General features: G+C 37.4%; 1 protein-coding gene across 17 annotated transcripts in view; it reads left to right on the forward strand.

The window, feature by feature from the left end:
* Positions 1 to 25: 25 nt before the first annotated feature.
* MTERF1 (mitochondrial transcription termination factor 1) overlaps positions 26 to 19,153 on the forward strand; it is a 602,843-nt gene continuing 583,715 nt past the window's right edge. For 4 of the 17 annotated variants that reach the window (XR_014266398.1, XR_014266399.1, XR_014266400.1 and 1 more), the window contains exons 1-2: positions 52 to 138; positions 672 to 733. Coding sequence is in view for 2 of the 17 variants with exons in the window: in XM_082471743.1 (XP_082327869.1) it covers positions 702 to 733; positions 5,030 to 6,218 (1,221 nt within the window). In the remaining 15 variants the exon portion in view is untranslated. The other 13 variants (XR_014266393.1, XR_014266394.1, XR_014266395.1 and 10 more) reach the window with 7 other exon arrangements.

Raw genomic sequence — 19,153 nt, forward strand, 5'->3', positions numbered from 1 at the left:
GCCAGGAGGGTGACGTCACCTCTGTGCGCGGCCCCTCGCCGGAAGTTATTCCTGTCTACTTCCGTCCCTCTGTTCTTCGCCAGACCCCAGAAGGGAAAGTCGAAGTATCTACAGCGCCCAGTTATAATCCAGGTTGAGGTCGGTGACTCGCTGCCGGTGTGCTTTTTCTTTTTAGAAGCGGGTCTGGGTGACTGTGATGTGTAACGGAGTCCCATTCCCGTGCAGCCCCTTGCAGAGTTTCTTTGTGGGAGGAAGAGGGATGGAAGAACCCGTGGAAATACCCGTAGAATTTTTGAGTTAAAGACTCAACTGGGTTCGAACCTTGCTTCAGCGAGCTAAGTCAAGCTAGTAAGGGAGCTCGGCGCTTTTTCTGATTTTGTAATTTTAGGAATGATGCCGACCTTTTAAGTTGTGGATGTTAAGTAAGGTAATGTGTGTGAAGCACTTAGTTCTGGTTTTACAAATTATACTGTGATTCTGCTGCCTTTACCTCTCATACGCGGGCTTGTACTTGCCATTTTCTTCTCAGTATCTCTGAGAGATGCCTAGTATACAAGAGGTTATGCATCTCATGAGAACATTATGCAGTGTTAGCTGAGATTGAGCTCCTTATTCTGTATTACAAGTCCTGACGTTATTTTGTCCCCCCCCTTTTATTTTTTCATTTCTAGGAACAGCTATTTTTCAGCTTTTCTGGAGGAATGCAAAGTTCTCTTTCCTTAAGACAAATGAGGTGAGAAGTTCATTGCTGTAAAGATCTACAAACTTAGCTCGTTTTGTCAAAGGAAGACTAACTGGAATGTAGAATCCTGGAACCAGTGATTACCCATTTCCATTAAAAGCCCCTTTGTCCGGGGAATTGTGGAGCAGAGGGGCTCGTAAATCTTCCTTTATTCCTTAGACCTCACAAGTTACAGGTACAGAGATTTTCAGTGTATTTGTTAATTTTGGCTTTTAGCTCTTGGAATAGTGGCTTTGGTAATTAAAAATGTCAATTTGAGAGACAGATGGAAATAAGTTATGGAATATTAATTAGTTTTGAAATTTGTAGATTGAGGCAGATGGTACTTCTTGCATTAGGTTGCTTAAATATTTATTCACCACGCTAGATGTAATAGGAGTATTTTGAATGGAGATTGGATGCTAAAGGAGTAAAATAAATTGATATTCATCAGGCTTAACTTTTTTTGTGTTGAAAACTGAAAAATAACTGTTACTCTATTTTTTCCCCTCTCTGTATATATTAATGTCCCCTCCCCCCTTTTTATTTAAGTGGTATTATCCTAGCCACTGTACTGTTAAGCAGGTTGCCACTTAGAATGTCTTGGACATCTTTCTATTGTGTTAGATCTGCCTCATTTTTAAAAGGAGGCTGTGTAGTATTATATTGTATACATGTACCACTATTTATTAATCATTCTACTATTGGTGGCAATTTGGGTTCCTTCTTTTTTGCTGTAGCAAGTAATATTATAATGGTCATCTTTTTTTTTTTTTTTTTAAATAACAAATGTGTATTCTTGTCTTTTATTTCCTTTGGATAATCTCCAAGAAGTAGAAATGCTGGGTTGAAAGATATGATGAATGGTACCAAATTCCTTTCCAACAGTAATATTTGAGAATTCCCCCCATTTCTTCATATGTTTACCAACTGTTGATACTAGTTACCATTGTTTTTAGGCTTAGCTAAGACTGTTCATACCATTTTGGGGGGGTCATTTTATTGCATTTATAGTATTGTAATCAAAACCAAATTTTTGTTGCTAGTTCTAAGTCCAGTTCAGCTCTTTTTTTCCCCTATGTAAATAGAACACTTAGTTTTAGACTCCTTAGTAACAAATTACTATAAAACAAATGATTCACTTCAACTTCAAGTATTTCTTAAGTTAAAGATTTGTGGGAAGATACTGTTTGAATGGGATCTTGTACTGTGGATAGACATTAGGGGGATAGGCCTTTCTGAAAGACAGAACAACTTAAAAAAAGGCAGGGAGACAAGAATGGTCAAGGATGTTGAGGACCAGAGATTTGAGAGCAATGGTGCTTTGTTGTGAGGTTGTAGAATAGAAGAGATAGCTAGAAAGGTCAGTCTGAAGATTTTACCTTCTAGGGGAGAGCTACAGAGGTCTTTAATCAGGGAATGAGGGACATGATCACATCTTTGTTTTACAGGTATACTGTGGGGGCAGTTTTGAGTGACTGATGTTAGAGAAGCAAGTTAAGTGGCTGTTATAGTCTGAGAGAATAGCAAAGAGTAGAGAGATTGGATTTCAGAGATACTGAAGAAGCTGAATCTACATGATTTAATGACTGTGGGGTTGAGGAAGAGAAAAAAACCCAAAGCTTACTTTCAGATTTTTTTTATCATGAGTGATTACTGAGTAATAGTGAGTGATTTCATTAATCAGAGGAGGGCTGGTTTGGGGGCTGGGAAGGATGCTCAGTTTGGTATTGGACATATTAAATTGTGTGAAAGATATTTCCATGGAGAATAAATTATACACAAAGACAAAATCCCCCTTTGACAGATTCAGGAGAAACCTTAATTTATTCCTCTTTTGTTAAGATATTTGGCATATATTTTTACTTTCTTTTAGTTTGTCATCAGTAGAATTTCTTTTGAACTTTCTGTGACTCGTTCAGCCCTGTTTCTCAAGAGTAGAGTGTAGTCTAGAGTAGTAGTCGTAGACATTTTTGAATGTGTACAATCTTAATAAAAAGGTTTATAAACGTACCTCCAATATAGGTATATTTATTTACTAATTAGTTATATACATGTTTTATAGTACTATTATATTGTATACATTTTTACATTATGAAACATGTGAAAAGTAGAAATTTTAAAAGGCCAAGACAAATATAAATTGGAGTTTTACTGTTTTCCTGCGTCCCATTGGATCATCTCGCACCCCTCTTTGGAAAGCACTGGTTTTATCTACAGCTGTCAGTGTTCTGTCCCATTATCCAGTAGAGGTCACCCTGAGCATCTGGAAGAGAGAGCAGATTGTTGAGCAGGGCAAGGTAAAGCCTTCATTCTTTAGTTAGGAGGATCTTATTTTTAAGTTTCTATCTTCATGCAGTTTTGGAAGAGTATGTAGTTATAGAGTAGTATGTGGGATTATGGAGACATGAAGAATAATGAACTCAGAGTATAGGGCAACCTAAAATGTGCTTTTGCTGTTGATGTTTACTTTGTGAGTGTCCTGCGTTTTGTTTGAATGTTATTTGAATCTATAGTTTTGGAATCTTTTGTTAATTCTTTGATGATTGGTGGATTATCTGAGTTACAGGAATGTTCCCAGCCTGTAGGCATAATCCAAGTTCTTGTTAGTTTAGAGTAATTAAAAGGACAGACACAGAGGAGCTTTTCTTATATGGATCTTGAAAGCAGTATCTCAAGCCCAGAGATACTAGTGGTGAGTTGGAACCATCTATCTCTATTTTCTATTTTATGCTTAATTAGCAGAGAGGAGAAGGGAAATGCCTCTTTTAAGTGATAAGAGCCTGTTGTAAGTAATTAGGAATCAAGAACTAACTTTTTCACAGCTGTATAGTCTGAAAAGGAGAAAGTACAGTTAAAGTATTATGTGTTGTTGTAGGACTCAGACCACAAGCAACTTAGGAACGTAAACCATCTGACAGGCTGGATAACAGAAGAAAACTCTTCTGTCGATTTTCTCATGAAATATTTCCTATAAATAGAGGTGCTTGTTTTAGTAGGGACCTATGATTACTATGTATAAGTTCATCCATTTTATGCCCTATTTCTAAATGATCAGGAAAATGAGTTATCAAGGTTTTAGTCACTTGATCAAAGTTACATGTGTTGTGACACAGATGCAGAGAGCCCTGAGTTAGTCTTTTATGAAATGGTGGTGAGGAGAATGGCAAAAGTAACTTTTAAAATGTTTACATCCCATCTCTCTGTATAGTTCCACATGCGGTGGACTGTGTGTATGAAATATCCCAGCTAGATCATTATGAAGATGAAAGTTGGTTTGGAGTTGTTGGGTTAACCCAAGAACCAAGGGGACATTAGGGTAAATTGAGTGACATGAAGATTGGGATCAGGAGCTATGTAAGATAAGAATTAAGGTTCTAATGATAGCATGGGTTTAAAGAGTACCATGAATCTAGAAAAAGGTGTTCAAGGTGGAAATTAGGTAGTACGAAGTGTTGGTTTTCACGGCGAGATTTAGAGGTTTTGAAAAAAATTTTTTTTTTTTTTTTTTTGGCTGTGTTGAGTCTTCCTTGCTGCGCGCAGGCTTTCTCTAGTTGTGGCGAGTGAGGGCTACTCTTCGTTTCGTTGCTCAGGCTTCTCGTTGTGGTGGCTTCTCTTGTTGTGGAGCATGGGCTCTAGGCACGTGGGCTTCAGCAGTTGTGGCTCGCGGGCTCTAGAGCACAGGCTAAGTAGTTGTGCACGGGCTTAGTTGCTCTGCGGCATGTGGGATCTTCCCGGACCAGGGGTAGAACCCATGTTCCCTGCATTGGCAGGCGGATTCTTAAACACTGTGCCACCAGGGATGTCCCCTAGATTTAGAGTTTGATAACCAGGAAGTGAGAACAGAGGCAAAGAAGTCTGGTGTCTATGGGCAGAGGCAAGGCCAAAGATCTAGGAAGTTAGAAGACAAGGCAGAATTGAAAGCATCAATTAGTAGGAATAAGCCAAAGGTTTGGAAACCAGGAAGATAAAGCAGAGATGGAGAGGGGCAATTGGTTTTGGGTAGCCAAGGCAGGCAAGGCCAAATAAAAAGAAGAAGGTAAAGGCAGGAATAATTCTGGGGCACTGATGATGCTGTACTGCTTTTCTTTATGCTAAGAATAGAAGTGGCCCCTGACCCACAGATAATCAGAAGCAGTGAGCTAGGGAGTGGGAGTGTGGTGGCAGAATTGTTACCACAGCACCAGGAGAGCTGGATCCCTAGGTGTTTTCTTACAGAAATGACCATGATACTACAGGGTCACAATATGGTCTTTTGTCTGTTTAACGTGTGTGTTTGTATAATATTGTATATGTTGTTTTATACAGCGTTCCAAAAGGTTTGGGCTACCTGACCATTATGGCACCAAGAAACCTCTTGTATATGAGAAGTAACTTTCTTTTTGGTTCAAGATGTTGGATGATCCGATTTTCAGCAGAAATCCTCTTTAAATCAGTTTCATTTAGGCTTTTCAGTATGAAATGTGATAATGCAGACAGTGAACCTTTGGAAAATGAAGAACTGCTGAATAACTTACTTACTATGGGAGTAGATGTTGACATGGCAAGGAAAAGACAGCCTGGAGTTTTTAATAGGACAGGTACTAATGAGCAGAACCTGAAGACATTCCTTCTGTCTAAAGGAGCTAGCAAAGAAGTGATTGCTAGCATCATATCAAGATATCCACGAGCCATGACACGCACACCTGAAAGTCTTTCAAATCGGTGGGATCTGTGGAGAAGAATTGTGACATCAGATCTTGAAATTGTAGCTATTTTGGAACGTTCTCCTGAATCTTTTTTTCGGTCCAGTAACAACCTGAACTTAGAGAAAAATATGGAGTTCCTCTACTCAGTTGGATTGACCCGTAAATGCCTTTGTCGATTGTTGACCAATGCCCCGCGTACCTTCTCCAATAGTCTTGATCTGAATAAACAGATGGTTGAATTTTTGCAAGGAGTCTCTTTGTCTTTGGGTCACAATGATCCCACAGGTTTTGTCAAGAAGATAATTTTTAAAAACCCTTTCATCTTAATTCAGAGCACCAAACGGGTAAAAACTAATATTGAATTTTTACAGTCAGCTTTCAACTTGAACAATGAGCAGGTGCTTGTTTTGATATGTGGTCCAGGAGCTAAAATCCTAGACCTTTCCAATGATTGTATGAGAAGAAACTACACAAATATCAAAGAAAGACTGTTCTCTCTTGGGTGTACTGCAGAAGAGATACGGAAGTTTGTTTTAAGCTGTCCAGATGTGATCTTCTTGGGACAGAAAAAGTTTAGTGATAAAATAGACTGCCTTATAGAAGAAAAAATTAGCATTTCACAAATAATTGAAAATCCTCAGATTTTGGATTCAAGCATAAGCACTTTAAAAAGTCGAATCAAAGAATTGGTAAATGCTGGCTATAACTTGAGTACATCAAACATCAGTCTTCTGTCTTGGAGTCAAAAAAGATATAATGCTAAATTGAAAAAGTTAAACACTGGACAGAATGTTGTTCTGGGGAATTAAGCAAAAGTCAGTCTTATAATGTAGTGACATAATTTCATTTTGAATTTGGACCTTTCAAAAAGGAGGTTTGTTTTCTTAACCACATATATGTATATAATGTTTCTTTGGATATTTTAGTTTAAAGGTTCATAAAAACTCATGGTCATTATGCCCTAGTATAGTCTTCCCAGCTACCTTTTCTGTAGTTTGAATTAGTACAACACCCAATTTTATGATGTAGGCTGTGGCTTTTGTATGAATGGTAGTTGCTGAGTGCTATGGCAGAACAATGTGTAAAAAGAAAGGACAAAATAAGCTTTTTTGGTTTCTGTTCAGATTTGAAAATTGACAGATTCGTTTAGATAGTTCTATTTCCTATCATGGTTTTGAATGGCAACCTATTTCTCCTATTATTCCATGTATCTAATTATGGTTCATCTTCAAAATAGAATGTCAGTAAAAATATGACAACAAAAAGGAGGAATTTTTCATCCCAAATTCTACGTACTCTGTTTAAACCATTAGTATGCCCCACCACTCCTCCAGTTTAGGCTCAATTTAGTATGGGTATATCCTGATTTCTTTGAAGATAAGGGCAACTGTGATAGGTAGAATAATGGTTACCCAAAGATATCAATGTCTTAATTCCCAGAACCTGTGGATATGTTTCGTTACATTATAAAAGGACTTTGCAGGGCTTCCCTGGTGGCGCAGTGGTTGAGAGTCTGCCTGCCAGTGCAGGGGACACGGGTTCGAGCCCTGGTCTGGGAAGAGCCCACATGCCGCGGAGCAGCTGGGCCCGTGAGCCACAATTACTGAGCCTGCACGTCTGTAGCCTGTGCTCCGCAACAAGAGAGGCCGCGATAGTGAGAGGCCCGCGCACCGCAGTGAAGAGTGGCCCCCGATCGCCGCAACTAGAGAAAGCCGTCGCGCAGAAACGAAGACCCAACACAGCTATAAATAAATAAATAAATAAATAAATAAATAAATAAATAAATAAATAAATAAATAAAAAGGACTTTGCAGGTGTGATTAAGTTAAGGACCTTAAGTTGAGGTCCTGAGTTGGGGAGGTTATCCTGGATTATCTGGGTGGGCCCAGTATAATCATAAGGGTCCTTAAAAGTGGAAGAGGGAGGTAAAAGAAGAGGTCAGAGTGATGCAATGTAAGAAAGACTTGACCCACTTTTACTGGCTTTGAAGGAGGAAGGGGACATCAACCAAGGAATGCAGGTAGCCTCTAGAAAATGGAAAAGGCAAGGAAGCATTCCTCCCTAGTGCCTCAGAAAGGAACGCAGCCGTGCTGAGAGCTTGAATTTAGCCCATGAGACCCATGTCAAACTTCAGACCTACAGAACCAAAAGATAATAAACTGGTGTTGTTTTAAGCCACTGAGTTTGTGATAATTTGTTACAGCAGCAAACAGACTAATATAACAACTAAATAGATGATTAGTTGCATTTTAGGTGAAGAAGTGTACCTTTAGTATAGTATCTGTATTTCTTCCTCTTATACTTTTTTTATCCATGTATCTTTCTGGAATGGCTAATAAGTTAGTGTTTGTAGATTCCTCTAAATGTATGGATAAAAAACTAAATGTAAGTAATAAAATCTAAATAAAGGAATACTTTTGCCTAATGAGTGTAAAGAAATAATGATGGTTTCTGTATATTTATATTTTGTTGGTGTTTCTATTAATACAAAGAACCAAGAATTTTTAGAGGCATTGACTTAAAAAATGACAAACAGATGATATCTGTATCTTCAAGACATTCACAGTCTAGCTCTCACATAAACTGAAAGAGAAGGAACAAATTATATGACCTTAATTACTTTTAATTGCTTTCCAGAGACATTTGTTTTCTAGATGTGGATTTTGAATTAAGTAACAATGACGCTAACCTTTTAAGCCTTTTTTTTTCTTTTATTGAAGTATATATAGTTGATTTATAGTATTATGTTTCAGGTGTCCAGCATAGTGATTCAGTATTATTTTTGCAGATTATACTCCATTATAGGTATATATAAGATAGGTACATACACACTGCCCCCAAGATAATGGGTATAATTCCCTGTGTTAAGCCTTATTTCTTATCATTGATGCCTCAAAAAAACTTATTCCCACCAGTGATAGAAACCAAATGCCTGTTTTTTCAAGGCCATTTGTATGTCAATGATCTCTCATATAAATATTTCCAATAAACTATTTGATGGCAAACATGGCATAATTTAGAAAGCATGGACTGTATAGAGACATTTCTTTAGAGTAGTATATCTGGGTACTATTCCTGACCAGCTCTGTAACTTTGTGTAAATATTTTAATTTTACTGAACTTGTTTTCTTATCTATAAGATGAAAAATTGACCTCACAGAGTTGTTAAGAATCAGATGATATAGGGTCTCTAAGGTTTCTTGCACATAGTAACTTTTCAATGGTAGCCATAATAAATACAGTAGTATTTTTAACAACAGCTTTATCAATGTATAATTCATATACCATACAATTCAATTTAAAGTATGCAATTCAATTTTTAAAAATACTCATAGCGCTGTGTAATAATCACCACAATCTAACTTTAAAATGTGTTTGTGCCCTTTAAAAGAAACCCTTTACCCATTAGCAGTCAATCTCTGTTATCCCCCTCCTACTTTCCTAGCCCTAAGCAACCACTGATCTACTTTCTCTCTATAAGATTGCCTATTCTGAATGTTTCATATAAATGGAATCATACAATTTGTGGTCTTTTGTGACTGGCTTCTTTCACTTAGCATAATGTTTCTAAGGTTCATTTTGTACCATGTATCAGTATTTCATTCATTTATGTTGCCAAATAATATTCTGTTGTATGGGTACAGTAGTAGTAATCGGAGTAAATTTTATTGTTATGGCTTAAGGTCCTGAGATGGGGAGGTTATCCCAGATTATCTGGCTGGTCTGAGTGTAATCAAAGGGGTCCTTAAAAGTCAAAGAGGGAGGTAAAAGAGGAGGTCAGAGTGATATGATGTAAGGACTTGATGCACTTTTACTGGCTTTGAAGGAGGAAGGGGACATGAACCCCCTTAATTCCTAAAGTCTTCTGAGTTGTATGGGAATACTTTCTGAGGTATTGCTTTGAAATCTAACAAGTTTATAAGGAATGTGAGGGAGGTGGGCAGAGGAAATAAAAGTTTATTGGCATCAGCTGGTCATGAGGATTGTACCTGGGCTGACGAGATGATACAGCAACAGTTGCCAATGGCCAAGGAGGATGTGGGATGCACAGAAGTAAAATACAGTACTTATTTGGGGGGGTTGGGGAGGGACAACTTCCTTTGTATTCTTTGTAGAAACAAATGGCTAATGCCTGTCAGGCAAGATTAACATATATATACACACACACACACACACATATATAATTGTTTTTGAAGTATAGTTAATTTACGATCTTTTGTTAGTTTCTGGTGTACAGCAAAGTGATTCAGAATATATACTTTTTCAGATTCTTTTCCATTAGAGCTTATTACAAGATAATTGAATATAGTTCCCTGTGCTATACAGTAGGACCTTGTTTATTTTTTATATAGTAGCTTACAACATGTCATATTTTAAGGTTTGAATCTGATTGAAGTAGTCAGTTCTTTTTAAAAAAGTTGAGTTATAGACATCTCGGAGATTATTGTAGAGATTATTGTGGGTTCAGTTACAGATCACTGCAATAAAGTGAATGTTGCAATAAAGTGAGTCACATGGAATGTCTTGGTTTCCCAGTGCATATGAAAATTGTCTATACTGTAGTCCGTTAAGTGTGCAATAGCATACTGTCTAAAAAAACAATACATACCTTAATTAAAAATACTTAATGGCTAAAAAATGCTAACTATCATCTGAGGCTTCAGTGAGTCATAATCTTCTTGCTGGTGGAGCGTCCTGCCAGGATGTTGATGACTGCTGACTGATCAGGGTGGTGGTTGCTGAAGGTTGGGGTGGCCGTGGACATTTCTTAAAACAAGACAACAGTGAAGTTTAGTGCATGAATTGACTCTTCCTTTCATGAATGATTCCTCTGTAGCATGTAATGCTGTTTGACAGTATTTTACCCACAGTAGAACTTCTTTAAAAATTGGGGTCAGTCCTCCCCAGCCCTGCTACTGCGTTATCAACTAAGTTTATGTAATAGTCTAAATCTTTTGATGTTTTTTCAACAGTCTTCACAGTATCTTCACCAGGAATAGTTTCCACCTCAAGAAGCCCTGTTCTTTGCTCATCCATAAGAAGCAACTTCTCATCCTTTAAAGTTTTATCATGAAATTACAGCAATTCAGTCACATCTTCAGGCTTCACTTTAATTGTAGTTTCCTCCCTCTTTCTACCACATTTACACTTCCTTCCTCCACTGATGTCTTGAACCCCCCCAAAGTCATCCATGAGGGCTGGATTCAACTTTTTCCAAACTCCTATTACTGTTGATATTTTGACTTCTTCCCATGAATCACGAAGTTTCTTTTTTTTTTTAATTTTTAAATTTTTTATTTTAAATTTTTTTTAATGAAGCTTCTTAGTGGCATCTAGAATGGTGAATCCTTAATATTCTGTAATAAACCGTTTGGAAAAGAATATGAAAAAGAATATATATATATTCAACTCTACTTCAATTAAAAAAAAAAAAGGAATGCTGAATCTTTTCCAGAAGGTTTTCAATTTACTTTGCCCAGATCCATCAGAGGAATCACAATCTATGGCAGCTATAGCCTTATAAAATGTCTTTCATAAACAATAAGACTTGAAATTACTCCTTGATCCATGGGCTGCAGAACAGATGTTGTGTTAGCAGGCATGAAAACAACATTAATCTGTACATCTCCATCAGAGCTCTTTGGTGACCAGATGTGTTGTCAATGAGCAGTAATATTTTGAAAGAAATCTTTTTTCCTGAGCAGTAGGTGGGCTTAAAATATTCAGTAGATCATGTTGTAAACAGATGCACTGTCACCTAAGCTTTGTTGTTCCATTTATTAGAGCACAGGCAGAGTAGATTGAGCATTATTCTGAAGAGCCCTAAGATTTCTGGAATGATAAATGAGCATTGGCTTCAACTTCAAGTCATCATCTGCATGATCCCCCAACAAAAGAATCAGCCTGTCTCTCTTGAAGCTTTGAAGCCAGGCATAGACTTCTCCTCTCTAGCTATGAAAATCCTAGAATGCATCTTCTTCCAATAGAAGGCTGTTCCATCTACATTGAAAATCTGTTGTTTAGTGCAGTCACCTTCATTAATTATCTTAACTAGATCTTCTGCATAACTTGCTGCAGCTTCTATTCAATACATTAGCTCTTGCTGCTTCATCTTGCACTTTTATGTTATGGAGATGGCTTTTTTCCTTAAACCTCGTGAACCAACCCCTGCTAACTTCCAACTTTTCTTCCGCAGCTTCCTCACCTCTCTCAGCCTTCACAGAATTGAAGAGAGTTAGGGCCTTGCTCTGGATTAGGCTTTGGCTTAAGGGAATGTTGTGGCTGGTTTGGTCTTCTATCCAGACCGCTAAAACTTTCTCCATATCAACAACAAGGCTGTTTCACTTTCTTATCCTTTGTGTGTTCACTGGAGTAGCACATTTAATTGCCTTCAAGAACATTTCCTTTGCATTCATAGCTTGGCTGTTTGGTGCAGGAGGCTAAGCTTTCCGTCTGTCTTGGTTTTCCACGTGCCTTCGTCACTAAGCTTCTGATTTAAAGTGAGAGACGTGTGACTCTTCCTTTCACTTGAATACTTAGAGGCCTTTGTTGGGTTATTAACTGGCCTAATTTCAATACTGTGCGTCTCAGGGAATAGGGAGGCCTGAGGAGAGGGAAAGAGAAGGGGTGTCAGCTGGTTGGTGGAGCAGTCAGAACATACACAACGTTTATCAATTAAGTTCACCATCTAATATGGGCATAGTTCATGACACCGCAAAACAATTACAATAGTAACATCAAAGATCACTGATCACAGATCACCATAACAAATAAAATAATAATGAAAAATTTTGAAATATTTCAAGAATTACCAAAATGAGACACAGAGACATGGAGTGAGCAAATGCCGTTGGAAAAATAACACCAAGAGGGCAGTTGCCCCCTGCTTTGGTCTTGCTACCCCACGAGTACAGATAAATTTAGACTTTGGCCTTTTTCCACAAGAGAACAAGGCCTCTGATGAAGTTCCATGCCCTGTGGAGAACTGGTGTGTTTCTTTGATTAGTAAACTGGATTTAGTCTCTAGGCAACCACACACAGCGTCCTTTTCTAAGGAAAGGATGTGTGGACCCAAGTTAGAGGCATTCCTTCCTTTTTGCTTTCCTGCAGCAAGGGAGTACTGATTGTCATGTTACACTCTGAGCATTAACTAAAGGGTCTATAGCAAAATTAATGCACTTGGGTCAGCATTATTCCACCCTGCATATGGGACTGTATCTCTTCAGACTTGCTCAGCTTCTTCAGAATACCTTTTTTCTCCTGACCAAAGCTATATGACTGCATTTCATGTAAGCATGATACATGTGGCTGAAGCTTGTTAATTTAGCTAAATGTGATAATGTATTAACAGAATTAAAGTTTATCTGTATGATAAAATAGTTAAAAATTATATAAATTATGTATTTAATTGACAAGTAAAGGTAATTAATAACTGATAAAAGAATTAAAACTAAGTCCTAGTCATCCTGTGTTTACTTGTGTACAGAAGTTCATGTACTGAAGGGAGAACTGTAGACAGCAGTTTGGTTTATACAATTTTCTAATGTCAGCTGTAAGTATGGCTGATAATTCATACTAAGTAAAGAATCCTTTAAATACCAAGAGAGTTAGCAGGGGATCATTTTATTTGTAGGTTCTGTCAGCCTCAAGCTGGAAGAAATAAACTGATACTCTTGTATACAGTTTTTTCCCTGATAGTTTAATGTCTGTTTAAAAGTATGCAAAAGCTGTACTCCTTGAATGGTTATTCATTCCTTGTAAGCAAATATTACTGTTCAATTGTCTCAGACAGTTCCAAAATAATATGATTAGGGCACTTATTGCATTTTAACCTAGGTTTGTAGTTCTCTTCTTGTTTGTTACACAATCTTTTTTTTTTTTTTAAACATCTTTATTGAAGTATAATTGCCTTACAATGGTGTGTTAGCTTCTGCTTTATAACAAAGTGAATCAGTTATACATATACAATATGTTCCCATTTCTCTTCCCTCTTGCATCTCCCTCCCTCCCACCCTCCCCATCCCACCCCTCTAGGTGGTCACAAAGCACAGAGCTGATCTCCCTGTGTTACACAATCTTAATGCTTAAAAATATTATGCAGCCATGTCTTTGAACTTTTTCAGTTATACTGCCAGATCCTCTGTTCTTGTTTAATTTTCATCTTTAAACTTGTGTGGTGTTTGTTATGTGTCTGTACGAAAAACCCAGCATAAGGTAGTGTGGTCTCCACGTGATTGCAGTTGATATAGTTTGTTAACTTTCATTCTTTCGGGACTTGAGGATTTTTTTGTTTGTTTGCTTGTTTGTTTTTAATAAAGATTTTAATGGTGACATCTGAAGTGAGGGAATCAGATTTTGTTGTAAGACTAAATGTTATATAACAAATAGACACATTATAAACCATCATGGTTTCTTTTTTGTTTAGAAGACATTGCACATACAAATGTGTATGCTCTTGGGTCTCCCATGGCATTTAATGTAGCTGTTTTGGTGACCTCACCCACTTAACTATCACTGGGTGAACAATTCTAGTTTTGAGGATCAGTGTATAAGGGAGAATGATAGAATTAGAAATAAATTTAAAATGCCTTTAGTATAAAGCACCATGTGTACAATGCATGCCGTACATGTTATGGTAGCCACAAAAGATGTTGAAACCTATGCAGTTAAATGCTATCTTTCATGTCTTTATTGTGTGCAATCATGCCTTCATCAAGTTGAATTCTGGTCCACACTCTGCCTGACATTTGAAAACTTGACAACAAACTCTAGAACAGAATTATCATCATGTAGGGGAGGTTGCTTTTCCTCCTCCTGCCTCTTCAGCTGAAGTTAACACTTACTTAGATAAGTTTTGCTTTGTACTTCTCTACTTTCTTCCCTAGCGTCAGTGAGCAAAGGAGTCACTTGGGTAATGGCTTGACCAACTAGGTCCTTCAGAAACCCAAGTTACCCCTTTCTCCTTTCATTTCCCGATCGGACTGATATTTATATAGTTACCGCAGTCTGAGTCTCTGCCAAAATTGAGACCCTTGGGAGCCTAGAAGATTGCAATAGTAGCTTTGACAGTTTATTGGTTTGTTTATAAAAATAACATTTTTCCCTGATTGCATATTAATCATATAATTACACAATGTTGGAAAATGTAGAAAAGCAGACACACAAAAAGTACCTATAATCTTCATACCCCAGAAATAGCACTTGTTAAACTTTCTAGTCTTTTCTTTCTTATGCATATGCATTATGTGTGAAAGATAAATATAATCTCTTTTCTAGCTAAAATTAATAACTTTTTCAACACATATTTGCTGAATACCAATTATGTACTGTTGTTTTTGACACTGGATTATTATCTCTGTTTTAAACCTATTTTTATAAATATACTGTGAGCAGTCTCCCATATCACACGCCATTTATGACCTGTTTTTAGGTATATTTGAGACTTGACAATCCTGCTTCACTGTGGTTAAGGGAATATGCCATTTGAGAGCTATAGGGAAGAGAACTGGCCTCCAAGGAGGCCTGGTCTGAGTTTGTCAGGTCACCATATGATATTATGATATTATGCTCAGAGCTTCGTGAGGGAATCCCATATTGTTTCCACTCAATATGTCCACTCAATATGACAGAAGTTCCTGGAAAGGTTATCAAGGACTGATAGGAAAACAAGAGGAGTACTTGGGGAGGTATGATTTGAGACTCATCTTCAAATCATACGTTAAATTAATATTCTGATAAAGTAATGATTAGATCTCTTGGCCAATATTGAACTATTTAGAAACAAAAGATATTAGAATACTTCTGGATCATATATTCAAATCTAATTTTCCCAAAGGTGATCCAGAATTGGAGCTTCTAGTATCAATTAACTTTAATTTTGACATATTCTTCTCTAGGCAATTCTTGGATCCATTTTTTATTTTTAACCTCTAACCTTTTCACCTCTAACCAATCCCTACTCTTAGGTTTTCTATACAGTGCCCCTAAAATAAATTCCTTGACCAACACTAGGTCTACACTGGTAGGCTGAACAGACCTGGCCCCATCCGTCATGGGGTTTACAGTCTAGCAGAGGAAGAGAGACAAACCATTAAGCATGCAAATAACTAACTGTAAATTGAGAAAAGTGAAGGAAACAGAGTTCTTGGATGGAGAGTAAAGGGCAGACACCCTTAGACTGACTGATCAGGGAGGGCCACTTAGGGAATTAATGTATAAGGTGAGACTTGAATGAGATGGAGACAGCCAAAAAGCCACACAGAACATTCCAGGCATAGGGAACGGTTGATGTGAAGGTCCTGGTGGGTATAAGGTTAGTATGTCTTAGGAACTGAAGGATGCCAGGTGCTGCTGGAGAATAGTGAGTGCCTACTGTGTGACTTTAGGAGACATGATAGTGATGGGCAGACACATGGGAAGCTACAATCATATCATGTGCAGGGCCTCAAAGTCCATGATAGGAAACTTGGATTTTAAGGACAATGAGAAACCATTGAGAGATATTAAGCAAGTAAGAAATATAATAAGACTTATATTTTAAAAGGATTTCTAAATTTAAAGAGAATCAGTTAGAATGGGACAATTGAAGAAGCATGAAGATTAATAAGAAGGCCATTGTAGTAGTTCAGAGAAGAAATGATGGTGACTTGGGTGAAGGTGGTGACAGTAGATCTGGAAGATGTTGATGGATATACTCTATAGCAACACTGTCCAATAGAAATATAATGTGAACCACAAATATATATTTTAAAATTTCTCATAACCATATTAAAAAAGTAAAAGGAAATAGGAAATTAATTTTAATAATGTATTTTATCTAACCCAATATATCCAAAATATTACTACTTTAACACATAATCAGTATAAAAATTATTAGTGAGATATTTGCCATTCTTTTTTTGTACTAAGTCTTCAAAATCTGATGTGTATTTTATACTTAAAGCACATGTCAATTTGGACCAGCCCCATTTCAAGTGTTCAGTGGCCACATGTGGCTGACAGCCAATTTTAGATAATACAGCTATATAGAATTTGACGGTGGATTGGATGTAGGGAATTAGGGAGAAGGGGGGATTCTAGGATAACCCCGTGATTTCTAGTTTGAATGATGGATATGTGGTAGTATCTTTCGAGGTGGAACTAAGTTGGGGGGAAGAAAGGGTTTAAGATAGAAGGAATAAAGAATTCCGTTTTAGACATGTTAAACTTGAGATGTAGAGACAACCTTGTCACCCCCGTGGATTGGCTGGAAATGAGCTGGCACAACTGGCTCCTTTTTCCCCTGGTGGGAGAGGCAGCACTTTACTACCCCTCCCCCGAAGAACACCAGATATCATCAGGATTTTTCCCAGTACTGGCAGACGCCTTTCTTGAGAACTAGGTGCCCCAAATATAGGGCTTGCACCCACAGAACCGAGTGCAGTAGTGGAAGGGGGCAGGCTTGCTCTGTTGGAGGATATATCCATGGTATGTTTGGTTGCTCACTGGCCCAAGCAGCCCTCCCCACAGAATGGCTAGAGGACAAGGGAATCATGCAACTTGCAGACTTTCTGCCTGTGAATTAGTTCCATTGTACTCCCAAGTGATGCTTACTGGTGTTTATCAGAAGCCCTCTACTAGACAAGATGCTGGAGGGAAAATCCAAGTAAGCATGCCAGATAAGCTATTGGAATATATGAGTGGAGCTTGGAGGAAAATTAATTTTTTTCCTTTTTTCCAACTTTATTGGGGTCAATGACATACAAATAATATTTAAATCCTTGATAATGGTTTAAAGGAGCAGCAGAGAAGGGAATGTGAAACCCAGGCTGAGGTTCTCCAGCATTTTGAGGTTGGGTGGAAAAAAACTAGGGCTGCATGGAGTCATGGAATCTAGGAGAAGAGAATATTTCAAGAAGGTGGCAGTTGTCAGCTGTGGTGATGCTGTGGTGAAAGGCCCAACAGGAGTTCTTTAGAGGTTTCACTGTTGCCCTCTGATGATATGCAAGCCTCTGACCTTCAAAGCCCTCCACCAGATGCTGCTTATCCTCTGCTTCCCCTACGGTTTTTTGATTTTTGTTTTTGTTTCCCTAAGTCTGTTTTTGTGTTTTCCCCACCTCTAGTTCCGGTATCCAGTGCTTTTTGTGTTTTTTAACCTTCAGTCCTTACCTCAGTTGTTTCATGTGGTTTGCTATACGGTACACATCTGTTATACTTATTTGGATACCTACGTTGATTATATTTTTGATGTCCAAGGGTAAGAACTTTGAATTTAAGACATATCTGTTCGAATATGCACTTATCCTTAACTGTAATGCTTCTATTCACTTCTGGACGTCAAATGTTAATCTCAACTTATAAGGTATTTATTAATAATAAATAAATAATAATAAATTAATAATAATAAGGGTTGACAAAATTAGACTAGCAACTTAGTGCCAATGCTATGTTTTAGACCAGTGCTACCCAATAGAACTTTCTGCAATGATGGAAATTTCTCTATCTGTTCTATCCAATAGGCACTGCCTCATGTGGCTATTGAGTATTTGAAATGTGGCTAGAGAGACTGAGGAACTGAATTTTATTTTTACAAACGTTTTAATTAATTAAAATGTAAATTTAATTAGCGCATATGGCTGGTGGCTACCATATTGGAGAATGCAACTTTGGACCATATGTTCTGCTAATAAAGCCTCTCTATTGCTTGAATTTGGGCATGCTGTTCTCATGCAATGCCTGGTAACCATCTGCAGATAACATAAGCAAGCCTATTTTTTTTTTTTTAGGTCCTTTGTAGCCGTGAGATTTTTACATTCTATTAGTGAGGTGGGCCTTGAAATTTTTGTGCTCAGTTTCATATATTTCATTTCCATCTGAAAGTCTGCATAGGAACCACCTGGAACAATGGTTCTAAAACCTGGTTGATCAGATCTTTACAATCATCCAATGAGCTGTTGCCTTTATTTAAAGTTTTTTCCTAGAAACTTACCAGCTATTTCCCTACCACAGGGAATTTTTCACAATCTGTGCCCCTCCATAGGCTCTAGCTTTCTGTCGTATGGCTCATCTTTCTCTAGACTCTGATTTTACTTCTTCTTTTGTGTCTTACCCCTCTTTTCTAGGCTTAAGTACAATGCCAGAATTCCCGTTACTTGATTGTTAATTGATCTTGAACATCAATTTACACATTATTGCCTAAACTCACTTTGTATTCTAAATCCATTTGTAACCTCAGAATTGTATTCCATGAGCATGTATTAACATAGTTTTAATTAGCTTTTTTATAGTTTAGGGATCATTCTTTATCAATACAAAAAGAGCTGCTTCTTCCTTTATTAATGGCTGCATAGCAGTCATTTGGATGGATGTACTACCATTATTTATTTAACTAACCTTAATGGGCATTTAATCTATTGCCATTAAAAACATTTCTGCAGGGATATCTTTCTTTCCATATCATTTTTCACATGTACAAAATATCTGTAGGACATATTCTGAGAAATAGAATTGTTGGATCAAAAGATAAGTGCATTTAAAATTTTGATAGATATTGCCAAACTGCCTTCCATTGATATGGTACCTATTACACTTCTACCAACAAAGTGTGAGGATGCCTATTCTCCTTCACCAACAGTAGGTTTTCAATTTTTTTGATCATTGCCAATCTGTTAGGTAAAATTGGTATTTCCTAACTTCAATTTACATTTTATTATGAGTGAGGTTAAGCAATTTTTCATATATATATATTTTTTGAGAATGTTTTTTT

This window comes from Balaenoptera physalus (assembly GCF_965194825.1).
Source record: "Balaenoptera physalus genome assembly, chromosome: 8".
Classification (NCBI taxonomy): Eukaryota; Metazoa; Chordata; class Mammalia; order Artiodactyla; family Balaenopteridae; genus Balaenoptera; species Balaenoptera physalus.